At 44.1% G+C, this 27968-nt stretch overlaps 1 protein-coding gene across 1 annotated transcript in view; it reads left to right on the top strand.

Annotated features, from left to right (window-relative positions):
- The first annotated feature begins 457 nt into the window (after nucleotides 1-457).
- Nucleotides 458-27968, top strand: part of TMEM132B (transmembrane protein 132B) — a 158180-nt gene continuing 130669 nt past the window's right edge. Inside the window, exons 1-2 of the mRNA XM_041410398.1 lie at nucleotides 458-482; nucleotides 2375-3254. Of these exons, the coding sequence (XP_041266332.1) occupies nucleotides 458-482; nucleotides 2375-3254 (905 nt within the window). The remainder of the gene's footprint in view (nucleotides 483-2374; nucleotides 3255-27968) is intronic.

The raw sequence follows: 27968 nt of genomic DNA, 5'->3' as shown, positions 1-27968 counted from the left end.
AAAACATCCCTTTTAAACTTCCTGTAAATCACTGCTTGAGAGAGATAAAATATCTGCATAAAGCGTGTGTGGGAGTCCTGTAATGTAAACAGAAGTGCATTTAAGCCTTGTCTTGTTTTTGGTTTGTAACTACATCAGTGTTTAAATCTCCTCTGCAACCTGGTGTGCCTTGGGAGGAGATTTAGCTCCTGCTCCAGAAATCAGAGGGTGCTCTGGCTGCTCTGGCTCTTGCTTATCTGCTTGGTCGCTTATCTCTAAGGCTGTAAAGTTTTTATGTTAAATGCAACTTCTCAAAAGTATTGCTTTCAAATGTAGCTCAATTTATTTAAAATTAATCCAGAAAGGGGCTTGTCTGCATGTGAATTTTTAGCAAAGAAAAAATACCCTTCCTTCCCTTCTGCCTCAGCTTTCAAAGGATCAGAGTTCACTTTCTGCTCCTGATTTGGGAAGTTGCACAATGGCAAAAAGTGTCAAAGTGCCCTGTAAATAAACCACAGAGCAGAAATGGGGCTGCTAAAACATCCCTTGGTGACTTTCTGCCTGGGGAGAGAGAGCACCCACTGCCATCATCCACGTGGGGATGGGAGATGTGGCAGGGAAGGACCAAGGTCAATTTTCCCAACTAGAAAATTGGTTGTTCCATGTGTGATGCCACTGCCAGTTTCTCATCATCTGGGTTTCTCCATTTCACCGTGGGCTGTGCTGGTGAGTTCCAGAGCTGGGCTGATGTTTTTGGTGAGAGCAAGGCAGGGGACACCTGGCTGGGGCTGCATTTGCCTGTGAAGCTGAGAGGAAATCCTGACCTGATCCCCAGTGCAGTGGTGAGAGAGGAGATTGTTGGCAGAGTGTTTCCTGCTGAGAATTTTTTTTTTGGCTGCTTTTGTCTATTTTTGCATGTTTATTCATTCCAAAGAATATCCCAACGTCTGAAAAAACCTCCTTGACACAAGTAAATATACAGCAAAAGTAAAGGCAAAAGCATTGTGGTGAAATGAGAGGCATTTAAACAAGTGTAGATAATATCAAACTATCGAAAAACAAATGACCAGAATTTCAACTGAGAACAAGAGTGGAGCAAAGTCAAATGGATGGGATTTGCCCTAGAATCTGTCTTTGATAAATGTAGGCTTTAAAAATACACAACCTGAAAAAAAATAGCTTAAATATTAGAGCTTTTATCTCTGCTAAATCGTGGCTGCAAGTATCTGAGTCATCTGGCTTGAGCAGGTGTAATTGTTTGTGGTTGTGTATCTGCTCTGCCCAGCCCTGACAAACAGTGAAATCACCACTCAGCCTCAGAGAGACAATGAGAGCTTTGACCTTAGGCTCTGTCACTGTGCCTTTGTTATCTCTGTGCATTATGGAACTGCTGCATTTTAATTCCTTGGGTTTCTGGTTGTTTCCTCTGAGGCAGTCCCAGGAGCTCGGATTCACCGGCTTTTTGTTGGGTATGAATTGATAGTTTGAAAGAGCCACTGTTTCTGGTAGGATCACAGCCCAGACTGAATATATCTCACTATTAATTAGAAATCAGCCCAACCAAAGGTATCTATTTGATCCCTCCCTCCCTCTGGAATCTTTTCTTTCCTGGGAAAAATCGCTCAGCGCTGGCTGGAGGATTGACCATTGTGATGTAGAGAAACTTCTGTGGTTTCCAAATGTGTTTTATTCTCCTCAGGAATTAAACCAAAAAATCCTTCCAAGTGTCTGAGAACCTTCTGTGTGTAAAGGACTTTTCCTTCTCTCAAGTTGTCTCTTGCCTCTGAATCCATCCCACTGAGACCTCTATCAAACCCCATATATTTTAGTGTGAAAAGTTTTGGTTTCAAGAACATGAAGCTTTTATCAGGTTCTCACTAACTTCCAAGCTGCTGACCTGGCAGAATGGATTGGGAGTGATGCAGATGTTCAACCCCCATTGCTTTGTGTGTTAGTGATGGTAGATTAAAGGAAATGTTCAGTTTTTACTGCTTAAACTGTTCTGTTTTACTGCTACTAATAGTCAATATGTCAGTTTCTTAGGCACATTGAAACAAGGGTGAGGAGAAGCTGAAAGTTTGATCTGATGATAAAAGAAAAAAAATAATAGACTGCCAGTAAAAAGTTTGGGAAGTTAGTTTGGGATCTGGGCAATCAGTCCTCTCTCTGTGGTACCTGGTACTTAATTAATGGCTTTCAATAGATAACAGGCTGGGAAAGGTGGAGAGAAAGCTGCACAGCTGATGCAAGTCTTGTTCCATGGTACCTGTGTCAGATTGTGCTGTAATTGTGGCCAGCAGGATTGATTTCCTGTAATTGCTTTTGTCAGAAGCTGAGGGCCATGCTAAGCAAACATTTGAGTTTCTTTCTGTTTCCTTTTCTCTTTGGCCTGCAGTGGTGGAGAGCCGAGGAGGGATCATGGACAGCATCCAGAGGTTCTCAAACCTGCCAACATATCTCCCTGCGAGCCCTCACATCTCCAATGCTGATACTTTCTTCTTCCTCAAGGAAGCCAACCAGGATATCATGAGGAACTCCAGTTTGCAGTCTAGGGTGGATTCATTCTTTATATACAAAGCCAAACAGCCACCTGTCCTAAATGCCACGTATGGACCCTTTTCTGTTGAACAACCCGTTCCCTTGGACCTCATGCTGACTTCTGCATCTTTTGGTTTCACAAATAAATTCACTTTTAATTGGAAATTAAAATCCCACATAATCAACAGCTCAATCTATTCCAACAAACCTAAAATACAGACCTTGTTCTACATTGCGGGGAAGGACTGGGATGACTACGACTCTGAGGAGATGCTGCCTTGTGTGAAGATGTTTGCTTTCCTGGAGTCTAGAGAAGTGGTGGCCAGCTGCAGATTGACAGGCCACCTGGGATTATGTGTTGTGGAGCTGGAGTTGTCTCCCAGCTGGTTCAGCTCCCCTCCACCCATGGTTCCAGAGGAAACAGCCTCCCTGGAAGGGATTACTGTGGAGCTCTTCTATAAGATTTATACAGTGGATGGGGAATGTTCTCCAGAGGATGCAAAATGGGAAAACAATATCCATGCAGGTGAAGAGAATGAGCACCAAGCTTTGTCAGCTATGGAGAGGATTGGTAGCATCGTTGTTTACCCAAATCAAGACAAATTAAAGCAATCTTCGCTGAGGGTGGATGAAAATATCATTATTCACTTACCACTCAGCCCGGTCAGAGAGGGTGACATTGTGACCTTCCATGTTTTCCTGGCTGATTACTCTCTAGCAGATCAGTTTGTATTAAGGTAAGAGAATTTTTTAAGTGTTGTATGCAAAACAAATAGGGGCAAATCAATGCTGTGTGTAAATCTTTGATTATATTTACTGTTGTCATGAGAGAACTTCTGCATTTCCTCTTCAACAGGGGAAAGGTATAGGTAGTCTTGAATTATCTGTGTGGATGACACTTTTTGGACCATGGTAAGGGTAACTGCTACAATGTGTTTTGCTAAAGAGTTTGCAGGAGGGTTTTCTGATTCTTTGGTGAACTTCCCTCTGTTTATATCGACATTAGCATCATCATCTTTCCAAAATGCATGGGCTACATCCTGCACAGGTCAAATGTGGTGAGAACTCCTGTTGCACTGTACAGAGGGGAGCTGAGAGGTGAGGAAATGAGCTCAGCCTGTGTAGGAATCCTTTGGCAGAGCCAGGATTTGGGGCTAAAGTTTGCAAGTTGGCTTCAGTTTTTCTATAAGATCAGCCTTTCCTGCTTCTTCAAGCTTTTGACTGCTTGTTTCGTGGCCCATTTTTGTTTTAAGTTTGGGGACTCTCTGTTGACCTTTCCTTGTGAATCTGCCTGTAATAGGAGAATTCAGGCATTCCAAACCACCCTGAGGGTTAGTGCTGCGTATTTGTTCTGTCCTTAGCTGTCAGACTCTGGGTTCAGAGCTGCACAGGGACCAAATTCAGAGAGAAATGTGAGCCAAACTGGGGGAATAAAAGGGCCAAAAGGTAATTGGAAAGTGTCATCTGCTGTAAGGATGTGAGACTCTCGGGAAAGAAGGAGCTGCAGTCTGTGCAAGGAAACCTCAGAGCAGATTCGTGCCTTACTTCCAATTTTTGATCCGAGAAGGATGGGAGCAGAACGTGACAGAAGTGCACTTAGGGGACAGATGTTGAGAAAACAGACAGCAAACCTTATGCAGCACTTTCAAATCGTTCAGCATTTGTGAAATAGCACATGCATATTAATAAACTTACAGATTGCTGCCTGAATGGGGACAAGTGATTCACAGCACAGCGCTGCTAATGGGGGAAATGTGTGAGAAATATAATGGGGTTTAACCAAACTTTAAAAGGTTTGGGTCAGGAAGGGGCTTCCTTTAAACACAACTTATTCATGCTCCTCCGTGGAATTAGTGTTTTTAATTTGTTAAATATGGATTTGGCCAGCATCCACGTCAGTAGATGGACTGGCCTCACGGAGCAGTCGGGTTTCAGCAGGCATGTATTGATCCCCGGTGCTATAGCAGAGAGATTATAGAATTTGCCTAAGGCTCTGCAAGGATTTAACATCAGCTCTTAATTCTCAGGGTTTTGTTCTCTTCCCCACACCACAGATAAAACTCCCAAGGTATTAGAGACAACCTATCCTGAGATGAGGATGTTTTCTTTCCACTGGAATTTCTAAAATAGCATTTACCTCATAACAAATGGTGCAAGGGTTGAGTTTTGATATTTCTGCTGGCCAGGAAATAGCCCAAAACTTCTTGCAGAGACACTTTTGAAATGCTGTCTTTCAAAAGCAAAATGAGTCCTGGAAGCACTGAGCAAGTGACTGAGCTGGGTTTTCAGGGAAGCAGAAATGGAGGGAGCAGCTTCCAGGCTGGGGAGCCCCAGGAGGATCCACAAGAGCCTGGGGCTGCTGAGACCTCACCTGGTCCCACAGCCCACGGGGTTTGCATGGCTGCAGCTGCCAGGTGTTCTCCCAACATCTGGAAGGTCCATCTCAGTGCTCCTGAGCTGCTGGGAAGGCAGTCAGGTTTCCATGGGGATTTCCTTCTCTCAAAAGTGTATGGAGTCTGTTCATCACCAGGAAATGTTTCTGGTACAATAAATCAGCATGTTTTACGTGCCCAGAAATATTTCCTTGGAAAATTCACTGTTGGCTCTCTGTAGTCTAGCCTGTCTGGGCTTTTATTTGGCTTTGCTTGCATTGTGCTTTTCATCAGAGAAACTGGAAGTATTTTTATTTACCCTTCAGTTGAATGCTGAAAGTGAGAGGCAGAATGCAATTCTGATGGTGCTTCACCTGCCCTTTAGAATGGAAAGAGTATCTGCAACTGTTGCTGTGATTACTTTGAATGATGTATGTTGGGCCCCTGGGGAGATTTTCAGCTGAAGTTTACATGGAAGGCAGGGAAGGATGCTGAGGGAAATACAAGCACTATAGTGCCTACATCTAATTTATGCAGTTTCCCTCACCAGCTTTCCCTGTTTTTCTGCTCAATGTTAATGTCTGTGAAAACCCAGAAGGTTCTCATACACCTAGAATTTCTGTGTTATAGCCAGAAAAAAACACATTGAAGTGAATGTTTGCCTTGGGAAATATATTTTTGCCTAATATAACTGATAGTTTTTCATCATATCTGTTGTAAGTGTAGCAGGGTCTGGCTCATATGAGAGGATACATCAAAACCAAGTCATTTCCAGCACAGCCTTGAGCTCTGACAAGATGCAAAGGAGCAGATATGCTCAATTTTATGCACCTCTTTACTATTTCATGCTGTGTTGCATAGTATTTTATTTTATGCTGGATTTTTCCTAGCAGAACTGATTTCAATTCTCATATGGGAGCTGATTCTTTTTTGTTTTGGTGAAATCTGTGATTCTTAACCAAGCTTGGACACTGAAAAGCAGCTGGAAGCAGCTCCTTGATTCAGCAGTGTGCTGTGCTGAGAGACACCCCCTTGTCTGGTCCCCATCCTCCCAGTCCTGTCATTGCAGGGTGACACTGCAGCTCGTTAGTGGTGCTCCAGCTATCGCTTCCAGTCCCTTCCATCACTCCAAACTGGTGTTGCTTGGCTTGAGCTAAGTCTTGGTTGGTTATTTTCGTTCAATAACTTGAATTTCAGGTGGAGTTGGAGCTCTGGTGGCGCCGTGTTTTAAAGAAAATACATTTGATTCTTTTCCTGCTGGAATGCAGGCAGCGTGGCTTGGTGCCAGTGAAGGACACAGATGTGTCAAGGGGCAGAATTTGGGGACAGAGCGTGCATTTAGTGCCTTTGCTGTGCCTGTGCTGCCTTTGTTGACTGATGATCTATACACGTGTGTGATGAAGTGCTTATGGCACTGGAGATTAATTTGTGGCCTTGCTGGTCTGATCTGTACTGCAAAATTCACCATCTGGGAAGATAAATTTTGCCCATTATGTTTGGTGGTTTGTCACTAAGCATAGTTTAACTGTAAAGGTAGGTGAAATGGGCTATGTTGCCATGATTAAACTCTTTTATGGGCCACCTTGTTTAAAAAAAAAAAGGGGGGTAAAAATGAAGGACAGTTTTGACATTCCAGCAGGATTCATACGTACTTCAGTGTCACAAATTTTCAGGCACTTTTTGTCCTTTGATGTGCTGGAGTTTCCTTCTTCACCAACAAACTTAGATGAAATGTAGTAAATGAGAAAAGATGGAATTCGTGACTACAGAAGGGGTAACAGCAACTTTAGTGCTAATTGCTAAACAGAAGAAGTCTCCTGATACATGGAGGAGTTATAAAAGAGACAGGAGAAAACAATTCCTGCTCAACTGGAAGAACAGAAATCTCATCTAATAGCACTGGGAATGGTTTCTATTTCTTCTGTGGTGTTTGTTATTATTTAACTCCATCTTGAGACTCAGAGGATGTATTTAAAACAAAAATGGGAGTCAATTTGTACAGCAGGAGAACGTTTAATGAAATAAATGGACAATTGCCCCTTGGTTATAGGAAAGAAATGAGAACAGCCTCTTTAGGAGTAAACAATGGATTTTTGGCCTGTTTTCCAAGTCTCCCCATCTAAGCTGTCAGTGAGGTTGTGCTGCTCCTGAAAGCTGAGCATTACCAGCAAATTGTCACACACAGAGTGGGTCTGTTGGCATTCCTTACACTCCCCAACAGCAAGGAGCCATCCTTCTTCTGTGCCTGGTCAGAACGGAGCTGCAGATGGGAGAAATTCCAGGAGAAACAGCGAGGGGCTGAGAGCAGGTCATGAACCCTGGGAAGGGAAATGGAAGCAGCAGGGGCTGCAGGGGGATGGCAGGACCCTGCTCAGGGACATCACTGTCCCTTGGCAGCCTCAGGAGAAGGATTTTCCACTCCTCCCTGCCCTGCTCCACGCAGAGCAGCACAAAGATTGGCTTTGGATTGGGGCATGAACCAGGACGAGGTGTAACACATGCCAGGAGACCCTTCTTGATTATTCTCACTAGGCAAAATGATATTAAGGATTTATATTAATAAACATGTATCCATATGGAGGAGGTGATGTCTCCTGCTAAGGAATAAAAATTGCACAGACCATTAAAAGTGACTTACAAGGCTTCTGCGTTAATAATGAAAGATCTGGAGAAGTCTGAGCAGTCGTCTAGAAGGCCAGAAAAAGATCATTAAGAGGATGTCTCCTGCCAATAGCTGCCAAGAGCAAACAAGGGAAAGAAAACAGAAGGTTTTGGATCCGGAAATGCATAGAAAATGAGAGTACAGACTGTGGGGAATGCAGCCTGGCTGCCTGTGAGGAGGAGGCTCCACATGGCCTTCATCCCTCCTAAGGAAGCTGCTGGGAATGGGGAAGCACTGCCACTGGGATTGTCACCAGGAGAGAAAGAAGTGATTCACTGGAACATCACTGCAGGATGAGCATTCAGCAGAAATCAAAGTGTTGAGAAAGGAAAAAAAACCCCAAAAATACTCTTCTGAAATTTGAAATGCTGCTTCAGATTTAGAAATAATCGCAGAAATAAACCTTTACTGGTGTCTTGGGAAGAATTTGGGGTTTAGTCCAAAATTTTAATAAACCCAGGGTGAATGTTGAAATTTTTGGTTTCTCTTTCCTCTCTGAATGCACATGGAACTAAATGTAAATATGACATAGTGGTACGTAATGTTAATAAAAATATCAAGCGCTGCTAAGTCTGGAAATACCAGATCTGTCTGTGCAACCTTCAGTCCCCAAGTACTTATGCACTGTTTCATATTCCTCCAAGACAGATTCACACTATTTCTTTTTTCCAGCTCTCCTGCTTCATTTGATGCCTATATTGTCTTCCTCCCACTATTTTCTTTTCTTTTTGTTACTGAATGGGAAAGGGAGTAATATCCTTCCAGGACACTCCTATGGGGCCTGGGGGAGCTGTCACCAGAATGAGGTTTTTTTGCTTGAATGAACCATTTCTATAAATTCTCTTTCAGGAAAGGCTGAAACATTCTTTTATTTTTCCTATTTCTGTTTGAGGCCGGCTTGTAGCCCAGAAAAATTGGCTGCAGCTGCTGAAAACCTGACATGATGGTATGGAGTTACCAATTTCACAAGGATGCTGTATGAAGTACTTAGACCTGAATCTGTCTTGGCTGAAGGGAAAAAGATTTTTTTCCCCTGGGAGCTGCTGGATCCATATCCATGAACCAGCCTGGAAATCATTGTGCCACCCTGGCAGCTTTCCTCTCCTCCTCACGTGCCTTAAGATAACCTCCTTTGCCCAAACCATCCTGGAGAGGGAGAAGAACAGAAACCACCCCCTCACACAGTCTTAAAACCATGACAAAAAAATAACTCCCCCTTAGAGCTGGAGCAATTCTAAAAGCTCAGAAATCAAGGGATCTCCGGCAGGGAATAAATGGCCCAGTGAATCCTGAAAGAGCCTGCAAGACTACAGTCAATAAAGCTTTTTAATGGAATTTTAGATAAAGGTCAACTATGTGCTGCAATAATCTGTTGTCCATGATCACTGCACAGGCAGAACAGCAGCTCCAGTGACAGAGAGAAGCCCTGGGAATTGTTGGATATTGGCTTGGAAGCGCTTCCAGATGGGATTGCAGCCTCGTGGTGATAAAACAGGGTTTTAATTGAGATGTTTCCTGATGGAAGTGTCTGTTGCCCTGCAGAAGGGGTCCTGGCTGTGCTGCTTTGTGCACAAACCAGGCTCCTGTGCTGCCTGCAGGTGCTGGTAAGGGCAAGGAGGATGGGACAGGTCCTGGTGGCTGTGGCAGATGTTCCCACTGCCTGCTCCTTCCCTTGGCCTCCACAGCCTGGGCTCAGGATGTTCTCTTCTGTCATGGCAGAGGGGAAATGCTTGTAGGAGTTGGAGGGGAGGGTGGATCAAAATGCAGAATTAGGTTAATTACAAATATTTAGCCTGTGTGTGTATCCCACCAGTGTTTTTCCACTGAAGCATTTGCCAGTTAGTTTTAATTTTGGTGGTTTGGGAATATTTAATGTGTGTGTTAGAACACTGAGTACAGCTGGAATGAAACAAGGATCCACTTCCCACTGGAAAAGGTGTTTGGTTTGCCTTGAAAGCCTACTTCTCCTTCCATTCAAGCCCTGAATTCCTGCACCTCAGCTATCTCATTCATCTGCACCTGTAAGCAGTAAGGGTCTGGCAATGTCATGTAAATGAATTTGCTGTATCTCATATCCAGAACCATCAAGTAGGAAAAAAGAGAGGTGGCTGTGTTTATTCGAAGTTGTTTGGTGCACGAGCAGGTGTCTCCTGGCTGCTCTTCGAGTGGGTTTGTGGTGCTGTGTGTCACTGGTGGCTCTGCATCTTGTTTGACAAATGAGGATTGTGAGAGGAGCCCTGGCAGGCTCTTGCCTGCCAATGTCAGCAGGCTTTGCTGTGCTCTGCAAAGGGAGAGGATGTGAACAGCACTTCCCATGGATCTGGAGGGTGCCAATATGCCACGTGACTTGACACAAACTCTGCCTTGTTGATGGTAATGGGAAGAGATTTTACATTTCCAAATGGTTCGGGTTCTACAAGCTTGTTGTAAGCTGAACCCCATCTCCAGAAGCTTTGACATGACAGCTCCTGCTAATTAACTGCAGGCAGCTCCTGCAGAGCTCGCTGCTTGCTGCAGGGCCAGGTGTGGATGTGCAGAGCACTGTCAGCACTGCCTGGCTGCACTGAGCAAGGGACAGGCTGTGCTTCACCTTCCCCTGGTGCTGAGCCTGCCTGGGATGGGGCTGGGGATCCCTTTGGATGGGGGCTGCATCACAGGAGCCCCAAAGGTTCAGCCTGTGCAGCCAGCTCAGGGCATTGCCACTGCTCTTCTCCAGAACTTGCTTTTGCTGGGGGCTATCCTGTCTTACCTTTGCTGTGATTAATGTTGGTGCAGCTCTGAAATGGGAAGGGAAACCACAGAAGATGGAATTAGAAGCTGAGTTTTGCCTGTGAGCAGCCAGCTCTGACTTCAGTTACCTTCCTTAACGAACACAAAGCTGCCTTGGGGTGACAAAACTGCTTAAATTCACAGTATCACAAAGGGCAATTTAATGTTTGTCTTACAGCTGTCTTCCTTTTCTTCATCCATTTCTTTTATTTTTTACCTTGTACTCAGGTTGGAAACACAGGTCAGCAGAGGTTCCTGTCTTGGAGCGATCATTTCAAGTTTGGGGCACACTGTGGCTCTCTGCAAACTGTGTGTCCTCATAAACAAGTCCCTGGTGGGGAGCTTGGGGGGAGCCTTTGTTTTGGACAATATGCTGAGTAGTCCCTGCTTTGTGCTGCCAGACAATGATGGCATTGATCAGCTCCTTGTACAGCTCTTCATTAGCTGGCAGTGCAGTAAATCACAGTCTTGTTTAAACAAGTCAGACACAACAGTGATTCGGTCGTTGATGCAGTTACTTCTCCTTCTATTCATTACATTCAGAGTAATGAATAGTATTAAAAGTAGAAAAATGCCACTACTTTGAAATTTCCTTTTTTCCTGAGGTGTTTTAGGCCATGCATTGCTGTCATTTTATCCTGGTAAAAACCAGGTTACTCTCCCGTGAAGCTGATGAAGTATTGCTTTGAGTGAGCACATTGATCTCAATTTCTTCATGTCCCCCTGATGCAACAGAGAGTTGCTTTTGTCCTTGTGTTTACCCATGAGTTTTTGCATGCTCTGATAGAAGAAGGCCAGTGTGATAGTTTGCTGACAGCTCTGGGGAGAAAGGACTCTCAGAAAGAGCAGGAAACCAAATATTGCAAGAAAATTGTCAACATATCTTCTTGTTTTGGGTGCTGCTCCTGCTCCCCATGCAATTTATGTCAATAAAAGACTCGTAAGAAATGGTTTTGGACAAGGCAGAGCAGGGAGCTGTGCTGTGTGAGGTATTTAATGCTTCAAATAGCTGCCACGTCTGCCTTGGATGCTGTACTCGGCCAGGTTATGAAAGAAATCATATTAACAAAGTTATTGGATCCCAGATGAATCTAAAGAGCTGCAGGAGAAGAAAACAGTGACAAATGAGTCTGCCATTCCGAGGCACAGCAAATGGTGCTTACAGTTAAAGCTATTTCACTCCTTGCACCATTCCTGGCAGCCCTGGCAGCGTGGGCAGCAGGAGCGGCCGTGCCAGGGCGGGGAAGCCTCGGGCTGGCAGAGCCCCCAGAGCCCCTGCCGTGGGGCCAGTGACACTGGGGGCACCACTCAGGGGCTCTTCTTGAGCTTCCAGAGCCCAGGGAGCTGCTCCTGAGTGCTCTGGCTCTCCTCTCCCCCAGCTTTTGGTCTGACACCAAGCAGTGCTGGCTGTCAGTGCCCTGGGTGCAGCAGTGCTTCACCCTCTCGTGGGGGTTACAACTAAATAAAAGGGAAATGTCTCTCAAATCTATTCTCCTCAGCATCCTGGGGAGATGCTGTATTCCCAGCAGAGGAGGAATTCCTCTGAGCAGCAGTATTTCCAGGGGTATCCCCCAGGAGGGTGCTCTTGGGAGAGCCATGCTCAAGCAGCCCCATGTTTGTCACCCTCCCTCTGCCCCACCGTGCTTTCCTTCAAATGGCTCACTGAGACCAAAATGTACATTCCTGTCCTCCCACTACATCCTTCTGAAAAATCTCCTGCCAAGCAAACTCTCTCAGTTCCTTTTTTTTTTTCCTCATTGTGTGGCCCAGCCTTTTGTGGTATTAATGAAGGAGTCCTCGAATGCATTTTCACTAAATCCCCATCTCTAACTGTGCTGGTCCTGGAGGACAGCAAGTGGGAAAGGCAGAGAAGCAGAAGTGTGGGATAGGCAATGCCTTGTTCATGAGCTTTCTAAGCATCTGCTCAAGTTAATGAGAGTCTGGGCAAGAAATGTGCCAAGCAGCCACAGGGAGCACACACATGAGCACTTTGATGCAGATCCCTGGTGGAGGATGGTGATAAAATGCACCAAGTGATGCTTGGGGACAGCCTGAAAAGTTTGTCCTGGCCTGGGAGGTAGCAGAGAGTGAGGGAGAAGCAGTAGCAGACTGTGAGAATCTGGACCTGGATCCAAATGCATTGTGAGTTTTGGGTAGTTTTGGATCTGGGAATTTGGCTCTGGCCCATCTCTAATTTAATTTGCCTGGCCAGAGTCTTCTCAGTGTTACCCAGAAAAGAGGGGTGATTTAATTGACTTCCGTAGAGTTCCTTAGGATTTGTGCCAGTAAAAAGATTTGAATTTGGTTGTGTGAAGGCACACGTGTGCGTGCCAGTGTCCTGGCTTCATGCTTCTCTGGGAAATTTGTTAGGGACAGCGGCAAGCCCGAGTGGGTGGGTGGGCAGGACACAGATGGAGAGGGAACGGTGGTGTTTGGAGCTGTGTTTTTAATGGCACACAGTAACACCAGTAGAACACTTAATTGTGGCATTTCCTGCTGTCATCTCCATAATGTGGTGTAAGTACCTATGCTCCTCAGCTAAGATGACTTTTGACTCATTTGCCAAAGCTAATAACCCTTTAAAAATAATTTAAACATTTCCAGAATTATTCCCCTGATGCTCTAGGGACCAGTAGTCCTTTATTTGCCATAGAGCAGCCACAGAATGAATAGCAGTACTGTGGACTCCCTCAAACAGCGACCTTATGTGAGATGTAGCGATTACAGCAATTAAATCCTCTTTGCCAAGGCAACCAGGGCTTTATTTCTAACTGAAGTTACATTTTTTTTTCCCCCAAATGAATCTCTTCTGCATGCATTATTCATTTTTCTTTGGAACATTTAGCCCTGTGCAAATTCCGCGAGCTCAAATTCAGTATTATTACTTATTAATTATTGTGTTGAGGTAATGTCTAGGACAGAGTGCCCCAAGGGGTCAGAGGGCACCGGGTTCCCCATGCAGCCAAAAGCAGAGTAAGGCCGCAAACTTTGCTTTGAGGTGGGGGTTGAAAATTTAACAGCATTTGTGGAACAACTCGTGAGAGTTTGCATCTGCATTTTGCTTGACTCCAAAACCCACCTCAAGGAAGTTTGGGGCATTTTGGTCCAGTGGGTTCTTAGGCCAGTATAGTTTTGACCATACCCTAAAATTAAGTGTTGGAAGAAGGTTGGTCAGCTCAGACATTTGAAGTCCAGCTGCATTCTCCTCCTTGTGGCTCTTGCTTGGAGAAGGGAAGGTCAGTGATCAAAAATAATGGTTAAAGTGCAACATTTTCTTTAACAATTTTGGAAATTCTAGCTTAGGATGATCTTTGGGATCCTTTGTTTTTAAGGACATGTGCTACACTCTCCTTTAAGATTACGTGAGTTCATTGTCTCTCTCTGGTATTACATAAATAGTCTCTTGACTGACAAGGAAACTGAAATGATTCTGTTTAAATCTGTACTGCTCTCCTAAGAAATCTACATTCATTATTCCTGGGATGACTGAAAGATTTACAATAGTTTATAATCTGGTATCATTTCATTCTTCTTCTTGGTATTATTAATCACCTTGTCATGAAACGTCAGGAGAACTTTGTTCAGCTTGCATGATTTGGGCTGAGAAAGCCATCCTTTAATATTAATGTTTCGTAGGAAATTGGGTAGATATCTTTGCACAGGGAAGCAGCTGCTGGCAGGGACAGCTCCAGGCAGCAGAGCCCTGGGCAGGCAGTGGGGTAGAGGGCACCGGGTTCCCCATGCAGCCAAAAGCAGAGTAAGGCCGCAAACTTTGCTTTGAGGTGGGGGTTGAAAATTTAACAGCATTTGTGGAACAACTCGTGAGAGTTTGCATCTGCATTTTGCTTGACTCCAAAACCCACCTCAAGGAAGTTTGGGGCATTTTGGTCCAGTGGGTTCTTAGGCCAGTATAGTTTTGACCATACCCTAAAATTAAGTGTCTGAAGAAGGTTGGTCATGTCAGCTGAGACATTTGAAGTCCAACTGCATTCTCCTCATTGTGGCTCTTGCTTGGAGAAGGGAAGGTCAGTGATCAAAAATAATGGTTAAAGTGCAACATTTTCTTTAACAATTTTGGAAATTCTAGCTTAGGATGATCTTTGGGATCCTTTGTTTTTAAGGACATGTGCTACACTCTCCTTTAAGATTACGTGAGTTCATTGTCTCTCTCTGGTATTACATAAATAGTCTCTTGACTGACAAGGAAACTGAAATGATTCTGTTTAAATCTGTACTGCTCTCCTAAGAAATCTACATTCATTATTCCTGGGATGACTGAAAGATTTACAATAGTTTATAATCTGGTATCATTTCATTCTTCTTCTTGGTATTATTAATCACCTTGTCATGAAACGTCAGGAGAACTTTGTTCAGCTTGCATGATTTGGGCTGAGAAAGCCATCCTTTAATATTAATGTTTCGTAGGAAATTGGGTAGATATCTTTGCATTCTGGGAACCATAAAATGGATGAATGATGTCCTTTGACTAGACATTAGATGCTTACAGGCTGCTGAAGCTGAAGAATGGTTGAAAGAGCCCTGCAGCTGTACCACTGTGGGAAGAAAAATGACCTTGCAGAGCAGATCTGGTTCAAGTCAATATTTGGTTGTATCTGCAGCCAGGAGTGCCAGGCAGGACGGAGTTTGTGATTCTCCTGGAGCTCCACCTTGGCGTGGCCACCTCAATGGTTGTGTCTCACTGGGGACATGAAACCCAGGTCCCAATTATTTGGTCATTTAAAGATTCTGGGTTGCATTTCCTAAGCCTGGAGGCAGTCAACCAGGATCCTGGCTGCCTTTCAGCTGCAGTAATTACAACTTGCCAGCTCAGATTTTCTCTGCCTCTTAAATCACATCCGCTATTTTTCACTTCCTTTGCTGAACTGCTGTGTCCCCTGTGCTGTTGTTGGTGGTAATAGTTCTAATGCTTTGCCTATTTATGTAACGTTACTTTATCTGTAACGTCTCACAGTGTTTGTACAAGGAACGTCTGTCATTGCTTTCATTTTACAAATCACTGTTTTTATTGCTCGTGTTCCAGTGATACACCTCAAAGAGCAGATGCTTTGCAAAAGGAGGAAGGCAATGCCTCTCCTACCCTCAAAGTGTTATTTTCCAGCGAGGAAAAAGCTCCTGCTTTGTCCCTTGGGTGTGTTACCAGGGCAGATGGATTTGGGATGGCCAGAGAGTACCCAGGGATGATGCACTGTTGGTGGGCAGGGAGGTGCCATCCTGTCCCTACAGGACACAAAAACCCACCATGTGAACACACTGCTGTTCTCAGGGTAGAAAAGGGCAGTTTATTTTCTGGCTCTAACATTTACAGACTCCCAAAGGTGACAGTGGATTGGAGGGTGACAGTGCCACCTCTCCAATGACACTGCACAAACCAACAGTCCGTCAAATTTCTCCTCCTCCATAAAAGAACGCAAAACAATAAGTTGTTCACAGAAAGCGTGTGAGAAAGCTTGCTACAAGAATGCAAACATCAGAAGGCTTAAAAAACCTTAGAAAACTCAAGGCGACACCACCCTGGGTGCCCCCCAAGGGGCGATGCCCAGCGCGGATGCTGCGGTGTCCCTGCATCCCGGCGGGGCTGGGATCCGAGCGCAGCCCAGGAGAGGGCAGAGCGGGCTTGTGCTGGAGCAGAGCCTGCCCGGGGAGAGCTCCGGGAGCAGCGAGCCGTGCCTCACAGCATCCCCTCCGCTAGAAATGCCTCCGTGGTGGGGCATTGAGGAGCTGTTCCATCCCCGAGAGAGGAGGGCAGGGCTGTGCAGGGCTGGCCACGCATGGGTGTGCGCCCATAGCTGCAATTTCCTACCCAAACTGAAATGTTGTACTGCGATTTATTCCTTTATTATTTCCCCTCCTCCCCTCCTTGAACGATTTCTGAGAGCTGTTGCATTTTCTCTTTACGGAGGTACTGTGCCCCGTGTGAGCTGGATATTGCAAATGCACTTCATAAAGCAAATTTCCCCGCTGGTCTGAAGGTTAAGAAGCTCTAAGTGAGATTGTCTCTTTGCAGAACAACTTTCTTTTTCGGACTTGAAAAACAATGGAAATGTAGTTAATGTTCAGCCTGACAGAGTCTTAGCAAACATATTAAGGGTTTCATTTAATAAAATCATATTTCACTTCTATAGACAAGAAGCAGAATAGACTTGAGTCTTTTTTAATGAATAAAGTCCTTAGTAAGGTACTTGCAATCTTTCTTTATGTAAGGCTCATTCTCAGGGTTTTTTTCTTTTAGGAGCTAGGAAGATTTAGTGCAGCATTTTCTAAATTGTGTTGTGCTTCCTTTGGAACAGAATGTAAAGGGAAATGTATCTTAATGTTAAACAGACGTGAAACAAAAATGTGGTTTTTCCCCAAAGAAAAGTTAAACATTTGCAAGAAAAATGGTCTTCACAGCAATTTCAATTCTGTTAAAAACACATTTACTGTCAGAAAATAATGGTGCTGGATGAGCTCTAATAATAAACCAATTTGTGTGTACCAGGGGAGTGGACTTTTTCAGCCTTTTGTTGTAAGTCATGCTGGAAGGGCTGCCACTGGGCTACAAGAGCACAGATATTTTCACACTGGGATTTGTGTCTGCTTGAATTATGTGAATAACTCCATTGAAGTACAACTGGGAAACAATTCATCATGTGACTCCTTATTAAAACATTGCTTTTTTCAATCCGTTCAATGATATTTGAGCAGCTCCATGTCTTTTTCTCTCAGATTTTTCTTTTTAATTTTTTTTTTTCTTAAATGCTCTGTGTGCACAGTGCCTCTATTGTACTACCCCGAGCACGTGGCAGCAAACTCCTGATTTCTGGGGAGCTGGCCTGCTGCAGCTCACAAATGCCATTAATGGGCTGCGTTCTGGGGGCCCCGGGGTTGCTCCCCTTCCCCTCATTATCCAATTTGTTGAGATCAGCACATGCACCAAAGCATGCAAATTTAAAATTTGCTGTGAGGAAAATGGAGTGGCGTTTTTTGCCACTGAAATGAGCTGTTTCTCTGAACATCGCTGCCAGCTCGCTTGCTTGGGAGGATATTTGCAGAAATGGAATGCAAAAGTGGTAGAAATGCAGCCAAACTGAATACATTTACAGATGTTAAAGGCTCAGCTTTTGCAGGCTTGTAAATCTATTTGGGGTGAGTGTCACTTGGTGTAGATTTATGGAGTCTTGTGTCACAGGTGCCTAAACACATCAGGGTGCCACTCAGCCCGGTGGGTTTAGTGCTGGTGACAGTGACAATGCTGGTCCTGCCTGGGACACACACCTGCAGGGTTCTCCTCAGCACAGGTACCTTTCATCCTCTCTGCACCCCAGTCAGTCATGCTTGATAACAGTGTGGAAATTGGATTTGTCATCTAGTAATCCCTCAGTGATCGATAATTAGTTGTAATTGCGCACTGTTTAAGAGCTGAGGAGAGAAAATTGAAGTTTGTGGCCGGAGGAGGAAATGAAGAATGGCAGGCACACCAAGGTGTTTGGCATGAGAGAAATGCAGTTAAAGAGTTGAATTTTCACAAAGAACAGTGAGTCAGACTGCCTCCTCCAGCCAGGCCAGGTCACAGGGCTGGAGGGGCAGCAGTGCTCAGGCTGAGCAGGATAATGCCAACCTTAGTGAGCTTGCTGCCCATAAAGCATCACAACCTGGACAACAAGGAAGTTTGCTTTTGTTGGTAGTCTCCCAGAAATGTGCCCAGTGTGAAGTGTCACAAGCTATTTGTGAGGTATTCTTTGAAACTTCTCCTGTGTTTATAATCAGAGCTCCTTCCCCCACCTCAGTTTGAATTTTTGTCCAATATATGAGCTAGGAGAAGCTGAAGTCCTTGAGTGTTCACTCATGGGACTGTGCCATCCTCTGCACTGTCTCCAAAAAGGTACAACCTGGACACGTGGCTTGGTTTCAGGTGGATGAGGAAAGGTCTTCCTTCTCTTCTTTTTGCTTTCTCTGTTCCAAAGAGCACAGCAGCTCAGGTTTCCAGATGGGCAGGAATGTTATTCCAGCTGTCTCTGAAAATCTAGTTGTGTCTGTCCTGGGATTTCTGTACCAGCTTTGCAGTTAAATCTGCCACTGGTAATTCCTCTCAGTCACAGAGCCAGAGAGGGTCTGTGCTGCTTTGGAGCTATACCCATGGGTGATTGCCTCGTGTGGCTGATTGTCACTCTCTAAATAGACATGCAAAATGAGACTGTTTAACTGCAGGAGGTGGGAGTGAAGGAGCTGGAGCAGACCTATTACCCCGTGGTACGTGAGAAAGAGCCAGCAAAATTTATGGTTTCTGAAGGAGCAGTATATTTTTAAGCTTCTTGTATTCCTACACTTCACAGCCCAGATTAGCAGATTGTTGACAGCTCCATGATATATTTGCTGTCACCTGGCTGGAGTCCGAAGCAAGTGATAAATTTTTAGTTTGAATGAGCTCGTGTGACATGCAGTGACAGATATATTTTTTGTTACTACAAGTATGTAGCGTGTCCTGTGCTTGGGGACTATTCTTGCTGTGGTCCTGAGTGATTTGCTTGTTTTCCTTCTGCTCCTGCTTCACCATCCAAGAAAAGGTGGGGAAAATGACACATTCCTCATTTGCTGTGATGGCTCCTTCTTTTTCTGCAGTGTTGTAGCCTGACATGGGCTCGGATCATCTTCTTTGGGTTCAGCAGAGCCCATCTGCTGGCTGGAGGGAGCAAGTGCTCTGTGGAAAAGAATCCAGCATTTCCAGTTGCTATTGCTGGATTTCACTTGGATATGTGTCATGGGAATTGTCGTGCAAAAACTTGGGGTGTTTTCGAAGTGATACTACTATATTCTGGGAAGATACACCTCCCAAAATACACATTCAACATAGGAGAAGGGGCAGCAGGAATCAGTTTTGTCTTCATGTGACTGAACACTTGGAGGAACTGAATTTACAGATTCTGATTGTGGGTAAAGCCTCAGTGCTGTATATTGGTGAGCTCTGTTCTGACAAAGCTTCAGGCTAGAATAGCAAAGAAAAAAATGTGAATATACATAATTAAAATGACTACTTTAAACTTCATGTCATATTTTTAACACTAAATTGGAGTTAAGGAGTTCAGCTTTCCTAGAGAGTTTTCCTGAGGTTTTAAACCCTGGGTACTTCCAGAGAGCAAGAGACTTAGTGCCAACAGTCCCTCAAATTATAGGGCCTGTGCCATTTTTACATACCTTGGGGTGAAGGATATGATAATTAATGGATTACAGGGATTAATATGGTTTCTTTTAAGTGCAACTTAAATCTTTTTCGAACAAAAGAATTATCCAGGTCCATAAGCCCAGTTTACTTTGAAACAGATGGTAGAGACTGAGAGGGATCAAGAGGCAGGGAAGTTGCATCTTTCCACATCAAGGAAGTGTTTTGCTTTTGTGCTGGCAGAGCAAGGCATTAAGCCCGGGCAGAAAGTTGAGGGTTGTGTCTACTCATCAATTGAGAGGGGCCACACGTGGAGCTGGCATTGCCTGGTTTAGTGGGGCAGACAAGGATCTGTGTCCAGCCCAGAAGCATCTCTCATCTGGCTCTGAGTCCTCCCCCGTGACAGTTCTCTGCTGCTTGCCTCTTGCTCAGCTCCTCCAGCAAGGGTGGAGACACTGAAGCATCTCCAAAACTCTGATGTGCTTAGACATCAAAAATGGAAGGTGCACCTCTCTCATGTGACTGCCTGCCTCAGGGGGGAGAGCATATGTACAGCAAATGGACACTTACATAACCCTGTTAGCTTCTACTGGCTGATTTCAACTGTTGGTTTGCCACAGGGAGCTGGAGGAGAAGAATTAGGTAATATAAATAGAAAGATGACATCCTCCAAAAGAGCACCATTCAGCACATATTGCTGGCTGGTCTCATGGTTCAGAGCTGATAAGCAAATTTGGCCTGAATCCTGTTGCAGCATTTGAGGATGGCACCAGCAGAGCAGAATTGGCAATATCAGCAGAGGTGGACGCTGTGGATGTGATCCCTGCCATCCGCTGCCTGCAGGAGCTGCTCTCTGTGGCAGAAACCTAGGGCCAAATTAATTGTGATTAATTTTGATTACAGACCATTCTCTTTGAAGTGACTCTCGAGATGAATTTGTCCCACGTGTACTTTAAAGGGCAAGTTGCTCACAAGTGCTTCTGCTAATGCATCCTCCAGGTTTAGTTCAGATATCCCTTTTTTTTCTTTGAGCAATTGGTTCCTGGTGCAAATACAGACACTTTGCATTAATTCCCTGCAGGGCTTCTATGCCATATTTTTAGGCTTTTGAGTGGCATTGTGGAAAACATGAAAGCATTATGGTAATGATCAAGGCCAATTCTTGTGTTCTTTATTCAAATATCAGTTCGGGTAAAAAAGCCTGTGATGCTTAATCATGCAAAAATCCTCCTAAGAGCTCATTTAAGTGAGGGTTTGAGTGGGGACCTCAAGATTTGGCCCCTGATGCATGATGGATTTTAACAACAGCGAGGTAATGATTAGGTGGAAGAATGTAAGTACAAGTGGTTGAAGTGCTGGCATGAAAAAAGACTGAAGAGTATTGTCCGTTCAACACCACAAGGAGCTGTTGCATATTATTATATTTAATGAAAAGAAAAGTACAATGAATGCACTTTAAAGTGAATTCCTCCCCCTGTTCTTTTCATTTGTTTGGGAATATTCTTTGGGACTGACTGAAGGCTTTGTCTGGTCTAGCAGGAGCCTCTCAGCTGCCTAATGGCAGTGCAGAAAGTGTGGCACAGCACCTTTTCTTACTTATTTACTGATCAAAAGGAGTGTTTACAGAAAGCTGTGCTTTGCCCCCATTTCAAGAAAAGCCACCTGTGCTTCACTCCTTGTGGTCTTCTGAAAGCTCTCGTAATGGGAAGCATTTCTCACTACGAACAAACAGCCAAATGTATTTGAAATGGAAAATTTCTGATTGAAATGGGCATCTCAGAGCTTCCAGCTGCTGGCGACCGTATGGCAAAACAGTTGCAACGTTTGCAATCTCTTTGCAGAAGCTGCTTATCTAACAATCAGGACAGTTTTAAATATTTATTTGAAACTGGTTGGTTTCAAGTATTGAAAAGCACTGTTTTTTTCCCCCTCTTTGCCTAATTGAAAGAGGGACATGAGTGCTCAGGGTGGGTCACTTCAGGGCCTTGCAGGTCTCTGCAAAGAGGGAGAGGAATTTGGAAATGCTTGGGTTCCCTTGGAAGCTGTATTTTGAAGACCTTTCTAAACAAATGTGAGGATTTCAAGGAGGGATCAGGAGCAGAGCAAAACTCCCCAGATGTTTTTCCATTCACAGGTAGAGATGAGAGGGGCAGGAAGCTCTGAGATTGGGGCACTGGCTGTGGGCTAAACTTGAATTGGGTTGGTTTTCTGTGTCATTTTCCCACATTTTCAGCCAAGGTCAATGCTGAGCTCCAGCTCTGCTGCCTCCTGTGTTCTCTGCTCACACCTGAGCTCTTTGCTTGTGTAGTTTGCAATTGGGGGACATTTTGGTGGGTTCCCCTCAACTGATCTCTCACTGCTCTCCCACAGCTGGTTCATGAGTCTCCAGTAAAGCCTTTCCTGACTCTACAACTGTGAGACACAAGTGCAGGACTCTGGAGAAAAAACGTTTTGTGCAGGCTCTGGTGTGGCTGCAGCAGCTGCCATGTCATGGGCTGATGGGCTGTCCATCTCTGTGTCCCAGAAAGTTCCATACATAGGTGCAGAAAGTGAAGAAAGTCCTCTGCCAGCTAGGAAATATGATTTTGAAATTTATCCTTCCAAGTCCTTCTGACAGCTGTTCCTATTAGGAACTCAATCAGTACAGCATTGTGAATTCAGTCAAGTTTTCCCTTGACATGCTATAAATGTATTAAGTGATGAAATGTCATAGAATCAAAGCAAATTTGCACTCACTCCAGAAAGAAATCTGAATATGTAACTGTTGGAGCGCTGATGGGGTAAGCAGAGATTGGCATTCTTTTGCTTCATAATGGAAGTTCTGAATAGTTGGGTTGACCTCCCAGTTAATGTAGTGGTAATCCTGCTGTAGCCAAATTGTTTCTCATTTCTAGCCATTTTTGATCAAGTTTGGATCAAAGTGTTTGTGTCAGGTTGCAGAATTCTCTTTCCGAGCCGTAGGAAGTGATCAGGGATGAAAAGGGGGACCTCTGGCAAATCTCTTACTGTTTAAGCAAACTGCCTTTTGTCTTGAGTCACCTTGAGGAAAGTAGCTTTCCACTAAACAAAAGGGAAAATCTGCTTAGTACATTTTTGGTTCTGATTAAGAGCGCAGCTTCCAGCCGGCTCTGCCGCTAATCTGCCTGATGTAGAAATGGGCACCTCTTAAGGAGCTGCGGCCCAAAATTAATTACAGCAAATGCATTTGCTCCTTGAAGAAACCCTGCTAAAGGGTTTGAAGCCTGGAGATGCTGCAGCTGTTGGGAAGCTTGTCAGGCTCAGGAGGAAGAGCTGAGCTGTGTGCTGGGGTCGGTGGCGGGTGGATGTGGCGGCTGAGCTGGCGCTGCTGTGCCCTGTGGTGTGCTTGTGTTCCAGGGTGCCAGGACGTGGGAAGAGATGAGAATCTTGACTCCATGTTTCAGAAGGCTGATTTATTATATTATGATATTATATTATATTAAAATGCTATACTGAGACTATACTAAAAATAATAGAGAGAAAGGATCCATCAGAAAGCTAGAGGAGAAAGGAATGGAATGATAATAAAATCTTGTGACTGCTCACAGCCTTGACACAGGTGGCTGTCATTGGTCAAGTAAAAACAATTCCACATGCTGGGTAAACAATTCTCCAAACCACATTCCAAAGCAGCAAAACATGGAGAAGCTGAAGCTTCCCAGCTTCTCAGGAGAAAAGATCCTGGCAAAAGGATTTTTCATAAAATATGTCTGTGACACTGTGGGACTCACACCTGCCTTCAGCCCTCCTCAAGTCCTTCCTGGGACACAGCCATTATCCTCTCCAAGCCTGAGGCCTGCAGGTGGCCAAGCCATCAATAATACACGTTGTCATCTCCCAGACAAAGCTTTCCTGTCCCCTGGTTTTGTCACAGGTCCACATTTGTCGCTGCCACCTCAGCACATTGCTGGCTGTGGGAGCCTTTGACAGAACAGCGCTCTGCAGGGAGTGACAAAAATCCACTCAAAGACATTGAGGTCTCTCCTTGGTTTGTTTCAAGCCTGCACATCTTGAGATTTTTCTTATTCTAGCCAAAGAAAACCTCCATGCATGGGGTAATCCTAAGATTTGGTTTTATAACCTAAATGCAGCCAATTTTGTGACATCAGTACAGGGTGGCTGGGCTGAGGGAGGACTCAGTGTTGTCTCCTTTTAGGGGCTTTTCTTCCCTCTTCGCCCTCCCCTTCCACAGTGTGTAATGTATTTGGAGCTCTCTGAAGCCATTTCCATAGTGTTGTGATTCATCAATAATGATACTACTTTAAATCCATTGTTTGTTTGCTTTTCATAAAAGTCCCCAGCTTTAAAACCCACTTTTTAACTTTTATTTCATTCAGATTTATATTGGTCTTAGGGGGGGAAGGAAATCCTGTGCTCTTTGCTTTTTAGCATCTGCTTCATTATCCATTATATTTCAATATTTATTTATTCCAATGAAGGAATAGAAATGTTGAAGCATTCTGCAGAAATTCAAATGAACTGCCAGCAGTAAATAGCATTTTTGATCAATTTATTCATTTTTCTTTCTGTTTGCAAATTGCTTGTAAATATGCCTCCATTTGTACAACTTTGGAATTATTCTGCAAACAGATTACTTGAGCTGTCTCGTAGGCAGAATTTCATCTGATCAGCTGTAACTTTGTGTTATTTATTTTTAAGAGTACCCCTCCTGTTTCTGCAGTGCTTTGGCAGCACTGTCCTGATGCATTGACTTGCACACTTTCTCTAGATCATCTTTTAAGTAATTTGTAGGAGTTAAATAAACACCACTGACTGTGCTGTTTTATTCCTAGCTTTGATACATTTCCAGCCCTTTGTCCTTGTTTTTATTTTAGTATTCAAACTCTTACTCTGCATTCAGGTTGCAATTAGTTTTCCCCCCATATTTCCTGCAGTTCTTAATGGGTTTGACCTGCCCTGTGAATTTATTAGCCTGATCTTTATAAAAAGTCTTTATCATAGCACTCTCTGAAATATCTACAACCCACAAAATCCTGAAAACTCCTCTGCTGTGAATTTCCAATCAAATTTCTTTGCTCCACAGAGCAGAGCTGACTTGTGCAGGAGTCCTTAAGGTGGGCATAATTGTTCTTTGTGAGACATTTAATGAAAATGAAATCTAAAATCAATGGTCATCTGCTGAAATAGTATCTTCCTAGAAATTTAAGATTTGAGCTTACTGGTACTTCATGGCTGGCATCTTTGTCTGATGGTCCTGGGGAATTTAAGTGGCCACAGAGTATTTTCTCCCCTTATGCAATGCTCTACCTGGCTGTGTAAAAGTAGTCTTACATCAAGTGTCATGTTCAGCATAAATTGAGAATGTGGAGGAGGCTGCACTTTTAAACCTGTGGCAGGAAATCACATTAAATTCAATGTAATTACATTGTTCTAGAAATGTGATTATGTGTTTCAACTACCAGCCTCCCACTAAATTACTTCAGATCAGTCTCAATCTGTGGAATGAAATCTGCCTGATTTAGATGTAAAAAATGCAATAAATATGAGGAAATGCATTTTGCATTTATATTTTATGTTCACCTGTGACTGCTTATTACATTCTCCAAATCTAGCCTTTCCCCATCTCACCTGCTGCGTGCAGGGAGATTAAACCCTGACTTTGCTTAATATCAAGATTTAGTCTTTGCAGCACCATGTGTATGACATTGGCTACTTAATGTCACATAAAGCTGCAGAGAGATCTAACTGCAGGAATATTCAGTAAAGAAAGGGGTTCCCCAAGTGAAAATAAGATAAAATGTTCCCAGGACTAAGCCAAAACTTGAATGTAATGATACTTCTGAGGTTTCACTGTTCCAAGAAGTAGAAAATATGGATAATACTGGTATTTCTGATAGATGAGTTTGAGATTACAGCTTGCAGACCCACTTTTGAAACCCACTGCTAGTCTGGTGGGCAGAGTGTTAAAGCTGGGAGTAGTTGTGCCTGAAGTTAATTGAGGATGATGTCTTGACAGTGAAGGTTCAAGCCAGCAAGGCAACACCACCAGGAAGGAACAGAGTGCTCCCGGTGACACTGAAAATCAAAAGATGTCAGCCTATATTTCGTGATTTTTTGAATGGTGCCTTTCTAATTTGAGCTCTTCATCAGCAAATTAGATCATTTCTAGCCCAGGTATCTGATTAGAAAGCAATCTCAGCCCAGGAAAACACTGTCTTCACTTTTCATATCCACAAGTTATTGACACTGTTAATTGGGAATAAGGTTTTATATCAGCAATTCCTTCCTGGGAGGACACTGTCCCTGAATGCCTCAGTACCTGACTCTAGGATAAGGTCTGATACAGTGACAGTAATTGCTGGAGGAAAAAATTATAGCCACAATCAGGCAGGCATCAACAAACACCACCCGTGCAGGAAAGTGCTCTGAAAGGTGAGCTCCAACTCACGTTAATGTTGCAATTGGAAAACATTTGTGACTTTTAGGTACAAAACTGTGAAAATACAGGGCAGATTGCTTTGCTTTTGTTTCTTCATCCCATGGATGTTCTGTGGGATAAGCAGAACCATTGGACCAGGCTGCATTTCTCAACCTTTTGGTCCCAACATCTCCTGTGTGCAGAGCACCACGAGAATGGGTGACTTTTTGAAACGAGAGAGTTTGATTTATGAATAAATCTTCTCCAGTTGTCTCTGGCTAACTTAAGTAGAAGATAATTTTAAGCCTCCCACCCCACCTCCATTCCACACAAAGTCTCAGTGAATGGGTCTTCCCCTTTGGTTTAATGGGTCTTTGAATATCTCAGCAGTGCAGTCAAAAGGACCATGGACATCAAGGGTTTGCAGCTCTAGAAACCACTCAGATGTTCTGTGAAGATGAAGTAGGGAGGAGCATAATTAATCTTTCTGTCTCTTTCAAGATGTTTTAAGATCAGAAAAGGTCATTTTCTGGGAAGAGCTGGGGAGGAGCTCAGGGGAAAAGGGTTTGTCTTCAGGAATTAATCCCCTGCTCTCTAGGACTGGGCTCCTGAAACATGTCTGAAAATGCCTGATGTAGGAGAATGAGGAGCATTTCTTCCATCTTGGTGCAATTTATAAACCGTTTCAAGAATAATTAAGGTCCCTCCCTCCACCCCCCAACTTATGAATATTCATAGGTACATGATGAGTGATATTATTTAATGAAGAATTTAATCTTTTTGTTTTGCACTGCTGTATCAGATTTTTCATGTCCTGAGGAATACATTTTTATGTAGAGTCAACAAGAAGGCTGGCCTGCTGAGGGCCCTGCTGTCAAGCCTGGAAAGCAGAGCTGTCCTGCCTGTCCCCATGTCCCCAGCTGTGGAAGAAATCTGCTCCTCTGGACACCCTGGGAGTTGAAAACTCCCCAGAGACAGTTCTTCCCCTGCAGGCAGAGGGAAGAGGAGCCAGGAAGACACTTGTTTTACACGTCCCCTGGAAGCAGGAGGGGAGCGGCTGCTGTTTTCCTGCTCAAGCATAACAAGCCATAATTAGTTTAGCCCTGGGTTATTGGTCCTTGCTGCACAGGCTCAGGAGATGTGTGTGTGCTCATGTTCCTCCTAGTTAAGGATTCTGGTGTAAAACCACGCTGGCATCACCCTCGCTCCTCTCACAGCGCTTTTTGACTGGCCCCAGATTTACAAGCAGATGTTAAAGATCCTTAACACATGAAGATGATTTTGCCCCCAGATGCCAAGCTGTGAGACCATCACATGGCACCACGGAGCTGAGAGCACAGCGTGCTGCCCCTTGTTAGCATGACTTAACAGCTGATTTCCTTTATTGAAGGTTTGGAAACCCCCCTAAGCACAGCAGATTCCCTCGCTGAATTAGATTGTCTTTCTGTGGTTAGAGCCTGTATATCAGAGCAATTTCAGTATTCACATCCTCTAAACAAGGCTCATTAATCAAGAATTCATGACTAACAGGGTTAGGGACTAGTGAAATTGGGAAAGCAGAACAGAAATGGGAAGTGCTCAATGCTCAGTTGGATACAGAGTCTCACTGTGAGTGTTTTTCTCTGAAAATCACTGAATTGTTATAATGGATTGTGGCTGGATTTTGAGGTAGCTGGTTCTGTGCCCCACAACCCTCTCAGTGGGAAAGCCTGGTTTTGGAGTGTTATTGCAAACACAGTGTTTTCTTTGACATGCTGAAAGTTTAAGAGGCTCCTTGGTATCTAACACCTAGGCCTGTGTAGTCTTCATAAAACATTAATTGTTCCTCCTCTGCCTTTTTTGATTGTGACCTTTGTTTCCATCTGATGTCTGAGGATGTGTAAGGAGCTTGAATCATAAGGACTGGTCAAGAAAACAGGCTACCAAAATCAAAGCTGTGAGAGTGGCTCCTTCATATCCTCAAAAGTTGGGCTTTCCTCTGCTTTTTGTCTTGCAGAATTCTCCAGGCAGTGCTGAGTGTTGGAGGCACCTGTGGCTCTGCCCGTAGGAATCAGCTGCTGCTCAAGGACCTTTGTTTAGTTCTCCCCCTTGGCA

The sequence above is a fragment of the Onychostruthus taczanowskii genome, unplaced genomic scaffold (assembly GCF_017590055.1).
Source record: "Onychostruthus taczanowskii isolate IOZ18803 unplaced genomic scaffold, ASM1759005v1 scaffold32, whole genome shotgun sequence".
Lineage (NCBI taxonomy): Eukaryota > Metazoa > Chordata > Aves > Passeriformes > Passeridae > Onychostruthus > Onychostruthus taczanowskii.
The sequence above is the reverse complement of the archived record's forward strand: the minus strand, read 5'-3'. Positions and strand labels throughout refer to the sequence as shown.